The sequence below is a fragment of the Chiroxiphia lanceolata genome, chromosome 4, assembly GCF_009829145.1.
Source record: "Chiroxiphia lanceolata isolate bChiLan1 chromosome 4, bChiLan1.pri, whole genome shotgun sequence".
Lineage (NCBI taxonomy): Eukaryota > Metazoa > Chordata > Aves > Passeriformes > Pipridae > Chiroxiphia > Chiroxiphia lanceolata.
This window is the reverse complement of record NC_045640.1, coordinates 39,958,259-39,979,471: the sequence shown is the minus strand read 5'-3', so window position 1 is coordinate 39,979,471 and position 21,213 is coordinate 39,958,259. Positions and strand designations below refer to the sequence as shown.

General features: G+C 36.8%; 1 protein-coding gene across 6 annotated transcripts in view; it reads left to right on the top strand.

The window, feature by feature from the left end:
* The first annotated feature begins 1,364 nt into the window (after positions 1-1,364).
* PALLD (palladin, cytoskeletal associated protein) overlaps positions 1,365-21,213 on the top strand; it is a 202,255-nt gene continuing 182,406 nt past the window's right edge. For 5 of the 6 annotated variants that reach the window (XM_032685475.1, XM_032685477.1, XM_032685476.1 and 2 more), the window contains exons 1-2: positions 1,365-1,492; positions 7,919-8,956. In XM_032685475.1, the coding sequence (XP_032541366.1) occupies positions 7,962-8,956 (995 nt within the window). In that variant the 5' untranslated portion in view covers positions 1,365-1,492; positions 7,919-7,961. Of the gene's footprint in view, positions 1,493-3,413; positions 3,550-7,918; positions 8,957-21,213 lie in introns of those variants that run through there. The other variant, XM_032685473.1, reaches the window with a different exon arrangement.

Below are 21,213 nucleotides of genomic sequence, written 5' to 3'. Positions count from 1 at the left end.
GTTCATTGGTCCCAATGCCTCGTTCACACATCCTGACATCATTCGCACTGCCCAAAGTCCCTCCTACCCATCCGCCTGACTTTCCCGCTGTCTTTTTATCGGTCACATACACACAGTTTTCCCGTAACTTACAACTATAAACATACGGTTTCACACAACTTACAACTATAAACACACAGTTTCACACAGTTTGCAACTATAAACTATTCTTTTAATAACCTCCAAAGCTGTGTCAAGTGAGGCCTACCGCTCCTCAGAGCTGGTCGTATGGATTGTTCACGAAGTGTCCATTGTCCTGCAAATACTCCACACTCCACAGCCCCAGGTGTAAAAGTGTATTAATCACAGTGCACAGGAGTACAAATTTGTAAAAAAATTCCTTTGAGATTTTAAGGAATGTTGAGGGCACTCAGCAGTCAAGAAGCTCTTTGTCCATGTGTTCAGTTTTTACCAGTCTGACTGGTAAAAATTAAAGATGGCAATTTGAGAGAGAATAGTATTACGAGTGTTCTAGTAGTCTTGAGATAAGGGAATTTACAAGTTTCTCAGTCTGAGGGAGACTTCAGCAAGACCTTAGATACCATGGATCTTGGTCTCAGAAGTCTTTATCTCTTCCCCAGTTTAAGAAATGGTATTAGTTCTTTGTGAGTTGCTTATTAGCTTTCCTTCCTGTTTTATGGTTTCCTTTCGTACTCTCCACTGTGGTAATTCTGGAAAGTTGTGGTATTTTCAAGTTTATTGAACTGCTGTTACTTGCAGCCCCTCGATCTCTTTGTTGATGATGCATTCTGTAAAAGAAAGGTGGAAGTTATCATTACTGTTCTTTCAACAGTTTCATTTTAATGACTGCTGTATTTCTTCTAGACCAAGTACTGGTACAACTGCTAGCAAAAACTGAAGGTGTATGTGTTTTGCCATTACACTCCTATGAAAATCCTCAGGGAAACTCTTCTAGAAACTTGGGAAAATGGTATTTGAGTACCATTGATACTGCTTGACTACTTCACTCTGACACTTTCATGCATACATGGCAGGTAGGTACTTCCAAAGCACTGTATAAAAACATAAATTAGCTCTAGCTATGAAAAAAATCTACTTACAATATATTTACAAGCAAAATTAAACATTTTTGCATACCAAGGGAAAACAAAAAAACCCCTAAAGCTATGTATGGCATTAAAATACAGCAAGACATTGACCCAGTATGTTTGAGCATATTATTTTTTTTGCTCTTTCGGAGGTGGAAAAAAATGTCTCTAAGTAACTCAAAATAGCTAGATGTTTCTGTGGCAACTGGTAAAGGGCGTTTTATCTGTCTCTGATGCTTAAAGTAGAAGCAGTTCTTACAGATTCCTATGTGAAGTTTGCATACTGGTGTTTGACTTCAGGTCTTGGAAAGAAGATTGCCTGTCTCCTTGTATTTTATCCTGCTGCTATCTAGAGTAAGATATAGAATAAAAGGAACCATAACAAGGGTGTTCAGCTTTCTCAGGTAAGTACGTGAATTACTAGGATAAGGAGACATACTTATGATTTTGGGTTTAGCCCAATTAACAATAAAAATCTTTTGCATTGTGTAACATTTTCATCAGATGGATTAGAAAACTTGTACAACCAGAATAGCTTTATGGTTCATGACATGAGATTTTGAATGACTCAGAATGACTAGTATTAGAAACTATTATTAATATTTCAGGAGAATAGTCTAGTTATGCTCCATCAAATCTATCGGTAGTGAAAATGGAGTGGGTATATTAGCCATAATATTCCTTATCCTGTTTGATGTTATTATTAATTTAAAATTTTACATGTAATTGCTAAAATATTACATCATTGAATATTATTGCACATTATTGCACATTTATCTTTCAAAATGTGTAATTGTTCCAAAGTTTCAGTTCCTTTGGCATTTGTTTGTAGCGATTTACTGCCTTTACCATTTTTGTAAAGGAGAATACAGTTTATTTTGGAAAAAAAATTGAAAGTCTTGTTTAAAAATTAAGTTTCCAAAAGATTCAGTACAGGTCAAAGGTTATAAACATTCCCCAAATCTTAGTAGAATGATGTTGGGAAAATTTGTTCACAACTTAATAGAGCTGTATAAAACCTTGCCCTAATAAGTTTTCAAGTTACAAAGAATATTTCATTAGCACTTGAAGCCAATAGGAATAAACTGAACAAGGTCTTTCAATTTCTAGGCAAGTGTTTCTATCATGCTGTACAAAAAGTAACGGGCATACCTGATTTACACAAAACAACAGTGTAATAGTATCCATAAAAGCTAAATCGCTTTGAATTTCTTTAAAAATGATCTCTACAGGTGTCTCCAGGCAGATATATTTTCTTCCCAGAAGTGACAATTTAAACATATAATTCCAAGAACCAGGATGTCATCTACCCACTCCCTGTAGAAAATGCTGAGGATAGCCCAAGGCAGCTTGTTACCGTTTATATGCAGGCTATTTTTGACTCTCATTCCAAAATGGCTAAGTCTTGTGCATTTAGTAGAAACACTGAGTGCCTGACAAAGGACCCTTATTTACCCTGTGAGGTGATGGTTTGAAAATGAGATGTACAATGATTAGCTCTTAGATATACAGATTAACTTTCGTGTTTATCTGTTAATTTTTTTTCAGTTTTTAGACTGAAATTTTCAGAATGACTATTCTGATCTTATTTGACACATTGAAATCACTGTATAATGATATGAAATAAAATCCTTTTAGGTAATCTCATTACAACACAGTAATATAGAAACCAAAAAAGCATTTTCATTGTTTTGAGGTTAATAAATGTGTCAGAGTTGTGGGGCCTTTTCAAAGAATACATGTTTTCCAGGGATTTTGTGTTTCATTTCTGAGGGAGATACTTCTTCTCTGATAATAGAATTTCACATTTGAGATGTGAAAATTCAGTAGGTTAATTTATTTATACAGAGTAGTACATGGTTACAGATTAATAACTATCAATCATCACAAAAAGATGTACTATTTCTACTAATAACTCTAAAAATGTCAAGGGTCTTTTCAACCTAAATGATTCTATGATTCTATTTTTTTCTTTCCTAGAAGATTTTAAGGCACACAAGAAAGCTATTAATTTTAAACTATTTTTAGTAGAAAAAGATAATTATTTTATTTATTGTCATGAAAATACCTAATTTTTTTTTAATTAAAAATTAAAAACCTATTAGGATAAAATTACGTAGAAAGAAAATGGCTAAGTTCTCTGAATTTATGAGTAGTAAGTGCACAGATCTTTGTGCCACTTCCAGGCTTAACATTGCTTCTGCTGGAATTCCAGATAGCGGCAGTCTGCTGTAACATGAGTTCAGTTACCAAATATAGATGAGTGGGGTATGAAACGCATAGTCACCGAGGACAGATGTAACGCACAGGCCACAGTCTTCTCGATGCTTACTGAGGACCAAGCAATCTTTAGTGAATAGCTGGAGGAACTTTAAGCCTACTTAGATAGCAAAGGAGAAAAACAACTTTACCTGCTATTAAATATACCTAAGACTCTGCATATTGGCTTGCTCATTATAAGGTCTGTTTTATATTTTCTGCTAAACGTAATTATTGTACTTTGGGGAGTAATTTTGTAGGATTTCAAAATTCAGAGAAAAAATATGTGCCTTTTTTTGTTTTAAAAAATCTTACTAAATACATCGCTTCTTTCGTTTTATTCTTTTGAACAGATAGGCTTTGGGTCATATTAAGTAATAATTTCTCATGGGACAGGTTCTACAAGTTCAGGATTCTTATACTTTTCTTGAAATGAGTTCTTTGATTTTCTATGGTTTTCCATATTTTATTATACATCCCTTCAAAACCTTGATTTGATTAATTATTCAATTTTTTCCTGAAAATTGTAATTCAGTACCTTTTGAATTTACTATTTACCATATTATTCCTTAGAGCATCTATATTGGTTTTTGAAAAAATATTTAAACTGCATGATATAAAAATGTGGTTTTGCTTTGGAGTAATTTTTAAATATATACAAATAGGACTCTATAAATAGTCTGTATGTAAAAATGTGGGAAATACAGGTAAACACTGATCTGCATGCAACATTGTATTTTATGTTTGTGTCTTTAAATGATACAGTATATGGCTTTTCAGGTTACCTAAGGAGTAATGATGATGAAAACTGTTATAAATACATTGTAGTGTAACTCGGAGAAGCTAGAAATAGCATTTGAAATTTCTAATTATGATCTTATATGCTACTTGATAGGGTTAGTAATACTTCACCTCAAGTTCACTGTGCTTACAAGTTACACTAAAAGAATAGTGGTTTCATGTATTACAGTGTGGCTGAAAAATGTCTTTATACTGGAAGTTTCCATTCAGCTGCCTAAAGCTAGATATATTAAAACATTTTTAGGCACCCGATGTTTTTCCCTGAGAAGGCTGATCAGCATTAGAAATTGCCTATAACCAGCACAAATTTAAATTCATTGACTTTATCTAAATATCCAGGTGCAGATTGATTTACCTAAATTTAGACAGTGGGCTTTGAAAATTATAACATATGTAGCCACTATATTTTTCTAATTATAAAATTGAGTATTAGGAAGAGATATGTTAATTTATAATACGTTAATTTTAATCATCGTGTCGTGTGACTAACAATAAGTAAAATTGTCCTCCTACCCATAGCCCATTGAAACAGCAGAGCAGCTTGGTGTTGGAAGTTGAAGAAGTTTATCTGAGTATGTAATGTGTCACATTGGCATGTGAACAAGCTAGAATCTGGTATGTATGAGATTTAAATAAAGATATAATTTGAAGCACAGATATTTACAAGTTGTCCAAATAGTAAACTAGCACCTTTGTTTATTTGAATGAACAAAGTTTTGTTCAAGTTTTAAAAAACAACTAAGATTAAGGAGACAGAAACTATCCATGTTTAACACTTGGTTCCCTGGCATTCATCCAGTTTATACCTTAACAGCTGAGCCTCTTGACCAACTGTTTGCTGCGCTTCTCAGATTCATTCTTTAAAGCTGCTATGTGGTAGTCAGTTATACTGTATATACTTTTTTAGATTTTGTTGACAAGAGATTGATATGGTTGCTAAATTTGTTGCTCTGTAAACACAGGTAAAAGGAAAGAAAGATGCAATCCCACAAATAATAAGCTTATCACTGTATTCTATAAAAACATATATCAAATCCTAAAATGCTTTGGTTTTCTTATACTTCTCTTTTATGTGTTAGGCTGTAATTTGTTGGCAAGACAAACAGGCATATCAAGAGATGCATGTGCCAGGCCAAGAATTGCAATAATCTATCAGTCAGTTAATGACTACATGCTGGGTAAGCCCTGGTGAAGTGACTAAAGGTAATTGGAGTTTGCACAAGCTGATGTAAAATATATCCGAGTGCACCGCATGACTGTCAAGCCACCTATCTATCAATGGAGAAATATTTTGGACAATTAAGAGAAAACATACTTTTTAAAAAAATCTTATGCAAAATTGACCTCATAGAAATTATCATAACAATAAGAGAATTTTCAAGGTTTATTGAAACCACCGATGTTAAACTTAATTAAATGCTTTGCACAAACAATGATTACATTTAAGATCAGATCAGCCACAACTTAGTGACCAGCTAGACAATCAAATTTCTACAAAGAGATTTTCAGGCAGAGCCTTCCCTTGGGAAAAGAACGGTTTTCCTGATGTTTTGTTTCTTACTGACTTTAAAGAGGCAGAGAATCTCCATCCTGATTCTAAAATCATGTTGGGAAACTGGAGATGTATAGATATTTCTGTAGTTTGTGAAACTGGTAGAAAATACACATTATACACTTACACTGTGCAGGATGATATATGGGTTGTGAAATCTATTTCTTCAGTGTTTTACTTTTAGCATAAGGTATCTTGATATTCCGTTTGTAAGAGTTGAGGAAAGTGCTACTTTCTGTAACAAATGTGAATAGAGCCTTCCTAAATCTTCGTTTGTGAAGCCTAGCCATGATGATGAAACGCATTATCAACATTAATCAGAAAGGATTACTTGGAATTTCTAATCCAAATATCCTTGTGTAGATCCTCATAATGGTTTCAACTAGAACACTTTTTCTCTCAGAATTTGAGGTTTTAGTGTCAGTAAGGCAGTGCTATGGAAAAGAGAAAAGTAAATATATTCCTCAAATTTTCATAAGGCTAAAACCAGAAAAAAATTAAGTGTAATAGCACTGACGTGAAATAACAACATAATAACAACAGTTGGCGAATGTCACGCCAATCCACAAAAAGGGCTGCAAGGAGGAACCAGGAAACTACTTGGCAAGGTTATGGAGCAGATCATCCTAAGTGAAATCACACAACACCTACAGGATGGACAATGGATCAGACCCAGCCAGCACAGGTTTAGGAAGGGCAGGTCCTGTCTGACCAACCTGGTCTCCTTTTATGATCAGGTGACACGCCTGGTAGAGGAGGGGAAGGCAGTGGATGTGTCTATCTGGACTTCAGCAAAGCCTTTGACACCGTCTCCCATAACATACTCCTGGAAAAGCTGGCAGGCCACGGCTTGGACAGGGGCACTCTGTGCTGGCTTAGGATCTGGTTGATGACCAGGCCCAGAGAGTGGTGGTGAATGGGGCTACATCCAGTTGGCGGTCAGTCACTAGTGGTGTCCCCCAGGGATCAGTGTTGGGCCCAGCTCCGTTTAATATCTTTATTGATGATCTGGATGAGGGGATTGAGTGTCCCATTAGCAAATTTGCAGATGACACCAAGCTGGGGGGGAGTGTTGATCTGCTGGGGAGGGCTCTTCAGAGGGACCTGGACAAGCTGGAGAGATGGTCTGATTCCAACAGGATGAGGTTCAACAAGGCCAAGTGCTGGGGCCTCCACTTTGACCTCAACAACCCCATGCAGTACTACAGGCTGGGGACAGAGTGACTGGAGAGCAGCCAGGCAGGAAGGGACCTGAGACTTTGGATTGACAGGAAGCCGAACATGAGCCAGCAGTGTGCCCAGGTGGTCAAGAAGACCAATGGCATCCTGGCCTGTATCAGAAATAGTGCGTCCAGCAGGATCAGGGAAGTGAGTATTCCCCTCTACTCAATGTTGGTGAGGCCACACCTTGAGTACTGTGTCCAGTTCTGGGCCCCTCAGTTCAGGAAGGATATTGAGGTGCTGGAGCAGGTCCAGGGAAGAGCAACGAGACTGGTGAAGGGACTCGAGCACAAGTCCTATGAGGAGAGGCTGAGGGAGCTGGGGCTGTTCATCCTGGAGAAGAGAAGGCTCAGAAGAGACCTCATCACTCTCTACTATTACCTGAAAGGAGGTTGTAGCCACATGGAGGTTGGTCTATTCTCCCAGGCAACCAGCAGTAGGACAAGAGGGCACAGTCTTAAACTGTGCCATGGGAGGTTTAGGTTGGATATTAGGAAGAAATTTTTTACCAAGAGAGTAATCAGACATTGAAATGGGCTGCCCAGGAAGGTAGTGGATTCTCCCTCCCCTGGACATTTTTAAGATGAGACTGTATGTGGCACTTAGTGTCATGGTCTAGTAACCACAGCAGTGTTGGATCAAGGGTTGGACTTGCTGATTTCAGAGGTCTTTTCCAACCTGCTTGATTCTATGATTCTATACATATTGGTCCAGTGGAATTGAGTTTGTGCTACACAATGCACAGACAAAGGATGTCTTCATACTTCTGAGGGAAAATGCATGAGAAAAATGACTCTTAAGTGTTCTCATTTCCACCTAGACAACTTGGAGCCTCAACCCATCCTGATAGAAACCAAGATTTATGGTAAGTATTTCATGCACCACTGGGTTCTGCTCATCTCTCAATTTTGTGTCTGGCTTATGGGAGCAAGGATATAACTGGGCTTTTTTTAATTGAGAAGTTTTTTCATTAAGGAACTGTACTTGTGTCTTCCAGGATGCAAGACAGAAGCTGTGGCCAGGCCTTGCCTCTTTCTTAAATGCCGAAGGAGGTTTACTGTGCAGAGAGAGGCACCAATAAGGAATATCCTGAAAATATGTCAGAAGCTTCATCTTATCATGACTTTTTCTATGATTCCTTGTCAGACATACAGAATGGTGAATTTTCAAATGAACTTTCTGCCTTCCTTACGCAGGAGGAGATATGTAAGAGCCTTGACATAGCTCGAGAAGCCATTGCCAGTTCCATGAAAGAGGATCAGAATGCAGCACCAGACTTTACTCATTATCTCAACACTTCTCTTTCTAGCCCTTCAGAAATACCGTCTTTCAGGGACAGCAAACTGCATGAGCAAGATGCTTTACAGACGCCTCAAGCAAGTAGTCTGACTTCATCTGCTGCAAGTCACATTCTCCCAAGGAATCAGAAAGAGCAATCCACCACATCTCAGACAGCAGATAGTTTTGTCACAGTTTCTAGGAGGCAAACACCTTTTCTAACTGCTAGTCCCAGCTTCATCAGAAGACTGAAACATTCAGAGAAAGATGGTCCATGTATGCCTAAGACAAGCCCAAAGTCTGAATCAACATCCCAGGAAGAAGTTCCTTTCAGGAACAAGATGTGTGACAAAGCCGCCACATTTATAGAAGAATTGTCATCTATATTTAGACAGGCAGCACAGACAAGAGGCCGAAGTCCTGATGGGGACTCTTCTTCTCCAGACAGTGGATACCTGTCTCCTAACAAGAAACAACCAGCTCTAAGTACGTTGGTGAACCATGAGTTTGACAAACAACATGAAGAGGTTGACCCTGAGGCAAAATTACGTGAAGTTCATCTGAATGGAGAACACTTTTCTGAAAGGGGCAGCATCACTGAGAGCAAAATGACCCTTTGCCGTCCCTTCATCAACATGGAAGAGAATGAATTTTCACCACCTCAATTCACTCAGAAGCTCCGGAGCCAGGAAGTTGCTGAAGGAAACAAAGTATTGCTGGAGTGCAGAGTTGCTGGCAACCCAGTCCCTGATGTCAGGTAAGTGGTAAGTCACCAGATATCATCACCTGATTGTGGAAGATACCTAAGGTCAGGTATCACAGTGAACCTGCTTAGAGGTAGTCATGCAAGAACAGACAATCATGCAGTTTTACAAAGCACATGAATAACAGATTCTGACGGCTTTTCTTCTCTGGAGTGTTTCATTATTATCTGTTTGAGAAATTAATTTCTGCTTGATTCAAGAGCCACATGGAAAAATTATAAAAATAATTGGCTCTAGCAGCATTCTGTGTGATTGTTACCTCATTAATCTAGGTAAAAGAATTCACAACTTGCCTCTGAAGAGCATATCTCAGGCAGCTGATACACTTTTTACTGCCAATTAATTAGAATGTCTCCAAAACCCATAGCAATGGGATTTGGGGTCTATACTATAACCTAAAATTTTCTGAATCTAGCCAAGTATCCTATTGTGTAAGTCATTTCCAAGACATTAAGATGATCCACTATTCAAAACCTCTTCTAACACTTTATCGTGAAATTTATGCGCATTTGCTTTTGTTCAATGACAAAAGCTACAACTAACTGCTGCATAAGTTTGTCTGTTTTATTTGTTTTGTTTTTATTATGAATAACTCACAGTGCTTTCCACTGTGTTCCTTTCCTTCTAAAATTAAGCAGTGCATAGATAGTGTTTGGCACCTCACAGGTCTGAGCCTTAATGCTAATATTATGGCTTATCACACACAGAGGTACATTATACTTCTAGTTTATATAGTACCTCACAAGCTATTTTGGTTTAAAGTAATACTTAATATTTTCTAAGGAATATTTTGTCCAAAAATTCATATTTGGACAGGACAGAATTTGTAGTCCTACATTCAGAACTTGCTGTAAGGTTCTTTAGCTACATCTGAAGACAATATAACTCTTTAAAAGTTCTCAACATTTCCTTAAAAGAATGTAGGAAGCACTTTCTTGTAACACTTGTGCACTTCGTTCGTATCTTTTGCTGTGAAGTCAACAAGATTAAAAAAGTACAGCTTTGAAATGTCATGTTATAGCTAAATGTGCTTATATATATACTTTCATTTCAATGTGAAATTACTTTGTAGAAAATATCTCCAGAGACTCTTGTTTGTGATTGTTGAAGACAACAGCATTGTCTTTATCCTTATCTGAGTCTTCAGTGTATTCAAGAGAAGCTGAATATTGAGACATTGAAATTTTTACAGGGTCAAAAGATCATTTATAGAGGTATCAAGTCTATTCAATTGTTCTTGTATAAAAAGTGGAAAAAGTTGTACCTCAGCACTTGAGTACATTGGTTATGTAGATTGTCCTACAAAATGAAGCCAAGTGATCTTCTAAACCAAGACAAGCTGTAGATATAAGTATGCTAAACAAGGGACTTACACCACAAATCTTGCCAATAGGTCAGGAAGCTTACCCAAAAAATATAATTGTAATGCCTAAATTCTAATGTCTATCAAGCAATACGAGAGACATGTAATGTCTATTTTTTAGAGTTTTTTAATATTTGCTGGGGAAAAGAAAAGGACAAGAATCACAGTCATGGGTGCAAAAGAATTCCAGTTGTTTGTTCTTCTTCAGACTTTCATGAAGCAGGAAAGGGGAATTGTAGAAGTCACACAATTATGACAGACAGACTCCTCCGTCTCTCTCTGTTTCTTCTCTTGGAGTCTTCCTTCCTTCACACTAAGATGTTGCAGCCACCAGTGTAACTGATTTGGACATTAGGGCAGTAAAAGCTCTTAACTTCTAGTTTTTCTTTTGTGGTTGTTGTTGTGAGGTTAGGCAATATCTATCCTTTGATCTTCAACCTTTATTGGATGCAGAGGGAAACATAGTGTCAAAGGATGAGGAAAAGGCTGATGTATGTAATGCCATCAGTCTTTCACAGCAAGATCGTTTTTTCTCTGGGTACTCAGCTCCCTAAACTGGAAAACAGGGACAGGGAGCAAAATGAAACACCCATAATCCAGGAGGACACAGTCAGCAATCTGCTGTGCCGCCTAGACATGAGTGAGTCTATGGGGTGGTTGAGCAGGTGTGCACTTTGCTGGGTAAAAACAGGCTGGATGGCAGGGTGCAGAGAGTGGTAGGGAATGGAGTTTCATCCTTCTCACAGCTGGTCATGAGAAATGCTCCCCAGGGCTCAGTATTGGGACCAGTCCCGTTGAACACCTTTGTCAATGATCTGGACCAAGGGATCATATGCAACCTCAGCCACTTGGCAAACAACATCAAGTTGGGTGGGAGTGTTGATCAGCTTGTGGGTAGGAAAGCTCTAAAAAGGGATCTGGACAGCCTGGATCAATGGCCTGAGGCCAATTGTATCAGGTTTAATAAGACCAAATGTTGGGTCCTGCTCAACAACCCCCTGCAGTGCTACAGGCTTGGGGCAGAGCGGCTGGAAAGCTGCCTGGCAGAAAATGAGCTGTGGGTGCTTGCTGGTCGACAGCTGTTGAACATGAGCCAGCAGTGTACCCAGGTGGCCTAGAAGGCCAATGGTATCCAGGATAAGTAGTGATCATCTCTCTGTACTCAGCATTGGTGAGGCCACACCTTGAATTCTATATTCAGTTTTGGGCCCCTCACTACTGGAAAGACAATGAGATGCTGGACTGTGTCCAGAGAAGGGCAACAAAGCTGGTGAAAGGACTAGAGAACAAATCTTATGAGGAGTGGCTGAGGGAGGTGGTGTTGTTTAGCCTGGAGAAAAGTAGGCTCAGGGAGCACCTTATTGCTCTCTAGAACTACCAGAAAGGATGTTTTAGTGAGGTGGCTGTTAGTCTCTTCTTCCAGGTAACAAATGAGAGGATGAGAGGAAATGGCCTCAAGATCATCAGGGACTGGATTTAGACTGGATATTAGGAAACATTTCTTCACTGAAATAGTGCTCAGGCATTGCAACAGATTTCCCAGGGAAGTGATGGAATCACTGTTCCTGGAGGTGTTCAAAAGGCATGTGGATGTGGCACTTGGGGATATGGTTTAGTGGTAAACACAGTGATGCTGGGTTAATGGTTGGACTTACTGATATTAGAGGTGTTTTCCAACCTTACCAACTCCATGATATGACAGCTGACATACTGTTACTAATATTTTTGAGTTGTAAAATAGAGTACTAGGAACAGTCAGAGGGACCACTCTTAAGGAAAAAAAAGTAATCACTATTAATTAATACTAAAGAACTTTTCACCTTAACCCATCTGTAGATTAGATATTTAACATGTCACCCTAGACTCCATCAGCACTCACTAGAGAAAAGCACATCTACCAAAAGTCACTTAGCTGTTTGTTACATTGATAAGAACTTTTAGTCTTCAGATTAAAACCTCATTATCAGTTTTTTATAAAAGGTGAGGTGAATCACACCCATTCCCCCATCTCTATGCCAATAGATGGCACAGGGAGAAAGAACTGCTCTGCCAACTCACATTCACAGATAATGTAACTAGAAAGAAAGAAACCTAAACAGTCTTTCTTACAGGTGAGAGTTTACCATGATACATATTTCCTCAAAGAACTTAGTTTTCCTAGTATTTAAACATTTTTTGATATCCATACTTCCACAACTTGAACAGCAATCTTTCTTACAAAGTTTCTTACTAAGAAAGCAAGAGACATACAGGGTTTTTTATAGGGTACTACTCATCAAGTAACTAATAAGACTATTAAGGTACTGAGAGGCAATCTGTAACCAATACTACTTTATGAGAATGAAATGCTCTGTTGGCTTGAATGTTTTTGCCACCATGAGTCTATTATGCTTGAATATATATTTCAGTCCTACTGAGTTACAAAATGCATTTTTTAGGGTTAAAATGATCCTAGAATAGGCAACAATAAGCATAGAGGAACTCAAAACCCATAAAGAATTACTAAACATACACTGCATAGAACCTAGGGTCAACAGGAATTTACTTTCATAACACAGCAAAAAACCCTCATTGGTGCTATCAGGCTCATGTACTCTGTGTTTCCTGGCATTGGTACAAGTAAAGTTCTGTTCAGAATGGATTAGAAGTTGTGTATTTGATTTATGAAATGCAGCATAGACAGTTAAGGTGAGTTTGACAGCATCAGTGAGGTTACAGTGTTTAAATAGCAAAGGTATGCTGTTGTAATGCTTCAGTATCTTATTGCTCTTATTTTATCTGGTAGAATATCAGTCTTCACTTCAGTGATATGACTCCAGAAATGTACCTAAATACCAACTGAACTAGGAAACTGTGTAAAAGCTATGGAGCTTTTTTTGCTTAGGTCTTTTACATCATTGTTTTATTAATTTCTGAGACTGCTTTGTTTACAAGAAATCTCAGATTTTTAATGTAAACTCTACTTTTCTGAATCTTTATTCTTGCAGAATCATAAAATAAGAATGCAAATCTTAATCACTGAGCAAAGTGAATCATGAGAAACATTGCTGACGAAATAGTAGACTATTTTAAAATCAAGTATATTTTTAAGTAATCACATCAGTATAAATTAATTTGTAACTTTTATCTTATTTCCCTCTTGAAACCCATAACTGCTTTGTCTGTGGGTGCAGTGCTATGGCTGTGGATACAACCACTGGTGAATTTCAGCAAATAGGCTTCGTGCCAACTTCTCAGTCTCTTGCAAAGCTCCCTGACAATTTTTTAATACACTTTCATGGTCCACCCTTGAACTGGTTTTACTTAACAATTATTCTCCATCTGGCAACTCAAAGAAGACATATTAGTGAATAATAAAAAATTATTTTCCCAAAGTTTCCACTGAAAACAAATTTACCCTTTAGTCTCCATTTCATTTTGGATCTTCAAGAGAGGAAAAATGTGGCATCTGTGCCTCAAAAACTACTCATTGTGGAAGCCGATGCAAACCTGCCGCTTGTCCTGTCTGTAGTGACGCTGCCTTGGCTCAAGAGGTCACTCGCACACAGCACGGGCGGCGATTCCTCTGCGGGCCGGGCCGTGCGGGGCGGGCACAGAGCCTTTCGGTGAGCGCTGCTGCGGGGCCAAGGGGGCACAAATTAAGGCTCGTCCAGTGCTTAAGAGACGGCAAACACTTGAGTGCTGTTTGGGTGAGACTCCAAAGTCTTTGAATCTTGGGGAGAGGAGGGGGTTCTTTCCTTTGAAAGATAAGAAAGCACGCAGAAAAATCTGTAGTGGATTTGATGTATGATAACACTACTAGGAACTTCTGAACAGTTTCACAGTATCACCTGGGCACATCACTTTCCTTCTTTCTGGAGCTGAAAGGGAGTTTTGTGGCATATCCTAAATATATCCTTTAAAAAGTTAATGTGATGCAGTGGAAAAAGACAAGCCTGTTGAAAGCCACTGACATATTGCAGAGCAAGTGAAGAATGCCTTCTGTTTGTGCCACTTTGAGAAACATTTTCTGTAAATGGGAGTTTTATATGGTTAAAAGCAAAACACCAATGATACAATACTAGTAGGCCATTGTCTTGTATTTTGATGGTGAAAATAATCCAGTTTTCTAAAGGACTTTACTTAGACAACTGTTTGTTTAGGCTGGATTTCTGGTTTGTAATACCTGTGGGAAAAAAATTGTTGGAGTGTGTTTGGAATATTTACTTTCTTCTGAAGAAACTGGCCACAGGAAAAAAATAAGTAAAAGATATTAAACTTTTTGTAGAGGTTTCTGAATAGGTAGAAAGTAGAAATGGATATTATTTGTATTGCCAAAAGAAGGGCTATAGAACAAGCTGAACAGCTACCTGGTCTGTGAGGTGTAAGAGTGAGCCATTTGGCACTTGCAAAACTTGCTGAACAAGACATGAAGAAAAGATCATGAGCTAGGGCTGCCATAGCCTGTACATTTGCATATAGCAATAAAATCTGCAGAAACCAGGCTTCAGTTGTTCTGATTTTTCCCAGAAAAGACAGTTTCAATAACAAGCTACTGCAAATACTATTTTTGGAATACTGTGTGGTAAGTGTGATAAAAGTAGAGAGCAATTGGGATTTTTTTTTTCTCAGCTGGGAAGAAAATAACCAGAAGTCATAAAGTCATGATGGAATAACAGTAGTTTAATGGTGACAAGAAAAGCACTAAGTTGTTATTTTGCCCAGCACTCAAAAAGTTGTTCAGCCCAGTAATAAGCACAGCTGATATTTAGGCAGCATCAAACAGTGGTGGCCATGAGATCATCCAATTGGTCTACACCAGAACAAAAGGCCTTCAAAAGAAACTGTTTAGGTATTTCTGACCTTTTAGCATGTTATTGTTTTTCTATGCCTCACATTTTATCCTTGATCCAAATAATCTTCAATAACTGTCTTTCTTCCCTTTTCATAGCTTTTTTTGGAGCTAAACTTTGCAAAGTCCTCAGCCTATACAAGATTGAGCTAGAAGCCTCCCTTATGCTGATACCCTTCTTAGGAAGCTAAAGATTACAAAGTTGCAGAACCTTATTATAAACAAAGAAGTAGTGTAAGGGCAAAGTGTCTATTTGAAGGTTATTTGACTAGGAAAGCCTCTTAAATGTAAAGTTCCTTGGATGTTCATAGCTGTACACAGCTGAAAGTAAAACAGTAAGTGTTATGGTTTACATGACTAAACTTGACCAAAGCAGCTTTATACTACAAGTGGAAAATAAGTAAACTTTGATAGAAGAACTTCCAATTAGAATGCTAGGGTTTAAATCCAAAAGAAAACAATTAGTTAAATTTCAAGAACAACTACAGTTTTTCAGAATTCAGCATCTGGCTTACTAGTTCTACTAGCAGAAAATTAGGTATCTTACAGTGAATATTTTGTCACTGGTCAGAACAATTTTTACATTTCTGAGCAGCCCAGATTACAGTGTAAGAGCTAGAAAAGTACTGAGTGGTTTGAAAAGTTCTAGGATATCTGTCTTCTAAAGGTCTAAAACATATAAAATATCAGTTGAAACAGAAATATTCTGTTACCCTGAAAAGCATTCTGTCAGTCAGTAACTGTTCTTCAAAGTGCATCAGCAGTACAGAACTTAAAATACCTACATTAGCATTGAGCTAGCTAAAGCAAATCCAGCTGGGAATGACTTAGACCTCTTCAACATTTGCCTCACCACCTGAAGGTTTAATTGCTTCTGAGGTCTGCCCTAAGCTGTAAGCTATGATTAAAGTATTTACAGATATCCACCCAGATTCTGTAGCACAAGAGGTATTGAAATGTTTTGTGCAAAATACATTCTCTTCCTTCATCAACAGCAAATTGACACAAAAAAAAAAAAATTAAAAATAAGGCACTTTTCACATACTACATGGTAAGAACAGGGCTTCTTTGCTTTAAGGAATCTATTTGCTCTCATTAAAACCCTTTTCTTCTTATAAGTGTTGTTTATCTAGATTTCACTGTAACAGATACCCAAAATCCCCACCTAGAAACATGTAATCCAGAACTATTCTTTGAAAATCTAGAAACAAATGCAAATTACAGTACTTAAATTTATAACAAAACCAGATTATCTTGACTTCTACAGCTTCAAAAAATTTACCTGATTTTACAATCTTTAAAGGCTTTGAAGTCTAAAAACAAGCAATAAATTATGTCACCACCATAGTCTCCCAACAAGGCACAGTTGCAAAGAAAATTCAGCATCAGATTAAGTAATGCTTGACACAAATCTACACAGCTGAGTAAAACTCCAGGTGTACAGAACAACAGTGACTGAACTACCTAAACAGCAGCTGGTAGATTTTTATGTCTTGGGAATGGAAGAGGTGTCACAGATGTAGTTTCTGCTTCTTTACTAGGCATAATTTGAGGTAGGAAAAATCTTTGGTTTAGAGATAATATTTAGTGTTGTTTCTTGAAGTCTTTTATGGAGTAAATTTTGTAGTTGTAATGAAACACCAGTGCCTTGGTGGGAGATAGAGATGTTCTACTAGTCCTATAGTGGCAAGGCTTTCATAATACTTATTTTTATAAAATATTAGTATTTATTTATGTATGTGTGGTAATGGAACATATTTGACAATTCTAGGTGTCTTTAGTTCAAAAAAACCTGATCTCAAGTGTGTTCCTTGCTTTCTTGTATAAACTCTTAGTTTATACAAATCATCTTCACTTTTAGTCATCTACAAAATTGTTGTGTTACTTTTCTATTTGTAAAGTTTTAACTATTTAAGTTAGAGTTTAGGACCAGGTGGTGCAGGTCCTGCTTTTCAAATATTTTCATAAGCTTATATTCATACTTACGTTATTCAAGATGGAAACTTTAGTGAAGTTCTTTTATGATGAAGTTGTTTAAAGTATTTGTTAATTCCATTCTTGCTTGCTTGCCTAAGACCCCAAGATCAAAATTTGCTTCCAAACAATGAGATAGTTTATCTTAACAACAGACTTTACTAGACTATAAGCATTATGTTAGCTACAGTGATTGTAGAAATTATTCATGAAAGGTAAAAAAGATTAGTATGTTCTCTGTGTGGCAGGAGAGGGCTCTTGTGACTTGAAAAGCATTCACAGGTATTATACAGTAAAAATCAAATCTTGTATTGAGTTTTGAGGTGATTCTTGATTACCAAAATGTAATATTTTACAGTAAGAATTGATCTAAAATACTTCCATAACTTATACAATAGTCTCTGTTCTATTATTTCAGTGTTATTATATTTATTTATTAATGTTTAGAACAGTAAAACAGGAAATAGTGGTTTTTTTCTTATTATGTAACCTGTAAGTATTTTGAGAATATCTTGTGTCTATTTCCTAATGGTGATGATTTATGGAGTTAGTTGTTACATTGCTCACAAATATAAAGATTTTTCTTATATTTTCCCCATAGTCTGACTGGTTTTCTCTACTGAAATATTTTCCCAATAAACATACTTTTATATGGAAATCTGCACTAGTCCTCTACTAATCTTTTTAGAGTCCCACTGATCTGTCTTCTTACGAGTCTTCTGCAAAGAGAGGGTGCTTGTTCAGAATGGAAGAATATTCTCATACCTAAGGAGTTCCTTAGGTCAAAAATGTTCTGCTTGTAGATCTGGATGCTTTTCTGTGTATGGAGGGAGCATTGATGATCATCTGAAAGTATAAACAGCATGTATTATATTGCTGAGATTAAACAGAAAAATGTTGTTAGCCCTTTTAACCTGGTATCAGATTCATTTCAGAAATCTGCTCATCTGATACTCAATATTGATACTCAATACTGAATATGTTGTCAGTATTTTATATACTTTCAAATTAAGATGAAATATCTATAGATATGAAAGTCATATGTCAGCATCCTCAATATTTTTCTGTCACAATAGTATTTTTTTTCTCTTCATCAATAATATCTTCTTTACTTTTGTTGGGTTTTTTCCTCATTTACAAGTCAAAATAGTAGCTCTTTGCAGTTGATGTCATTATTCTTTTAGTCGTTCTTCCTTTCTCATTTGTTTCCTTTTATACTCTCTGTTTATTGGACCATGCTATTCTTATGTCTTTTGTTTGTTTACTTTTGCTGATTTTGAGATAAGGCCTGCCCACCTCCAGGCATCCCTGGAGTTTCAACTTTCTTTTGGAGCAGATCTGGAATTGTGATGATGAAAGTCATCTCAGTGACTTGTGAAACTTTTCCTTAATTCTGTTTCCCATAGAACAGTGCTCTGGACTAGTGGGTTTTAGTGGGGAAGTGAGGGGTTATATTTTAACACAAATGAATAAGCTATTGCAGTGGCTACCTGTAGTAATTTATGGCCTGCAGGTTTCAGGTAGATAACATGCATCTTTTGAATATTTCCTCTTTCATTCTCCATTCATTTTGTGGCAATGAGAGTCCACACTGTCAGGATTTTCTGTATCTGAAGGAAAACATTCAGTGGAGTGGAGGCCTGTGTAGATCATGTGCCCACCTGCTTTAAAAAGCAATGTGGCATATCTGAGCAATGCTAGTAGTGCATCAGTTTTCTTAACTTGAAACTTCGTTTACCTTAGAACCACTTGGAAAGAAGATTTGTCATCATGCCACTTAAGAACAGTGTTTAAGAGAGTGTTGTAATATATGATAACCAAGTGCTCTGCTTGAATGGGTGGGTTTTTCCTTCCTTGTCTCTCTAAAACCATAGAGTACAGTATTTAAAACAGGTATCTGGAGAGCCAGGCTCTGTGAAATGATCTTTACGAAGTTGCGATTGTGATAACAGGATAATTTATGAAAGTCTTATAAAATAAACAGATTGCTATAAAACTTAGGCAGAGCAATTCATTGATGTTACAAAATGGATATCTAAGGATCTAAAATAAAGAATGTGTGGGTGTGGCTGGGAGGAGGGTGGCCAGTGGGGACACAAACTTGTCTGTTTTTTTATAAAACCCTAAAGAGGATCTATAGATTCTGGACACCAGGGTTTTTCTTACATTTCATTTATTTATTTTCTCTGTAAAATAGTTTTGACTACATGATATATGCATTTCCTTATCTCTGTTATACAGACTCTGTGCATCACCAGGGTCTCATTCTTTAGAACAGTTAGTTTAACATTTTTAATGATTGTGGAAATACCTCTTGTACATTTCTGTTTTTGAAAGTTTCATATTTCCTTTTTGGTTTTTGGTGATTTTTTTTTTTCCATCCTGAAAATAGGAAGAATAAAGCCTGTTAGGTGCATGAAGATGGATGCTGTAAGAGGCAGTTGTAAAAACAAAGGGATGGTTGTTGAAACTAGAATTGCTTTTTCAAATTAGAAATAGGAAAGGAATTCCAGCTCAGTTACTTATTTTTCTCTGTCTATTTGTGAATGCCAGTGTCTTTGGTTGGTTTGGTTGGTTTTTCTGATTCATTACTGTAAGTTTAAAGCATCTCAGTTCAATTCTTTATTCTTTCTTTTTTTTTTTTTTTGCCTATCAGTAAAAGAATGCAGATCTAAAGTTCCTTGCTAATGCTCTATAAATAAATAACATATTGACTAGTGTTTGTAAAAAGATTCTAAGATTAGATGAAAATGCTATCAAAATACATTTTTAACTGATTCTATTCTTGATGGCTGACATGAAAAGCTTAAAAGTAAATTAATAAAAACTATGCTGCTATCTGCAAAATGAAATAAACATAAAGAACTTTTGCCTTATATTTACATATGGATTGGAGGAGACTTGGATGAACTTCCAAATAATGTGGAACCATATGTCTTCAGAAAGCTGTTTCACTACACTAGCTTTGTCCATGTTAAACACTTCTAGTTCAAAAACAGAATTTAGTTGAAGTAGTTTTAAAATACAGGTTTCCCACAAAAGTGGTGCTGAATCAGTGCCAGAGGCAGTATTCCAAGAGGCTGCTTTTACTTCATGTTTCAGAATTTATTTGTATAGATCTTATATGCTGTCTCTCGGATTTTCCAGTATTGTGCAAAGGATCAAAAGCCAAAAAGTCTGACAATGAGGAAATACATCAACAATCTGCTTGTCATAGACTAATTGAAAGTACTTATCTGTGAAAATTAAAACTAAATGTAGAGGCTAAGCAGAGGTGGGAATGAAACCACATGATTTAGGACTCTCTTATTTGTACTGAAAAAGAGAATGGTAGTGAGGTTTTTCATAGAAAGAAGCCTTTAGAGTCAGTAATTCTGGCATCATTACTTATCAGGGTTCAACAGGTATAAAGTGCTATTCCAAATCCTATTTAATATCATCTTATCCTCTTTGATGTTTGCTCATTTTCCTGGAGGCAATACCGTATCTTGGATTGTTTTAAGTTTCCTAAGGGCAATTATAGAAGTTTGATAATGCAACTTAAGCAGCACATATCTTTTTAAGACATAATATATTGCTTTATAAATATAAATTAAATAAATAAAATTATCAATTTGAAACTTGATGCTTTAAAAATTCTTTCCTAATAAAAAACTTTGTCATGTCTGAAATACACTCTGTAAATGCATTCTTGGCAACATAAAAGCTATCTTTAAAGATATGGATGATGAAATTGAACAAATAGAACTTCTCTGCAAACATTCATAGCTGATGACTGAAAATGTTAAACTTCAGTTCATACTATCAGAGCTGACAGGACTTTGAGGGATGTAGAGAAAGCTATAGACTAAAAGCTTATAACAGACCAAACATAGAAGAAACATCATTAAACAGCAGTGAATAATGAGCTTGTTTTATTGGTTCTGAGACTCATCTGGAAAGTGTGTTCTTTCTAACAAGCATTACAGTTTGATAGGACTCTGTTAAATGGACTGTGGTTCACTTAATAGGCTGTAAGCTTGCCCTTCTAGCCCATGCAAAGTAAAGGAAGGAGAAAAAGAAATTCCCTTGCCCACCTACTT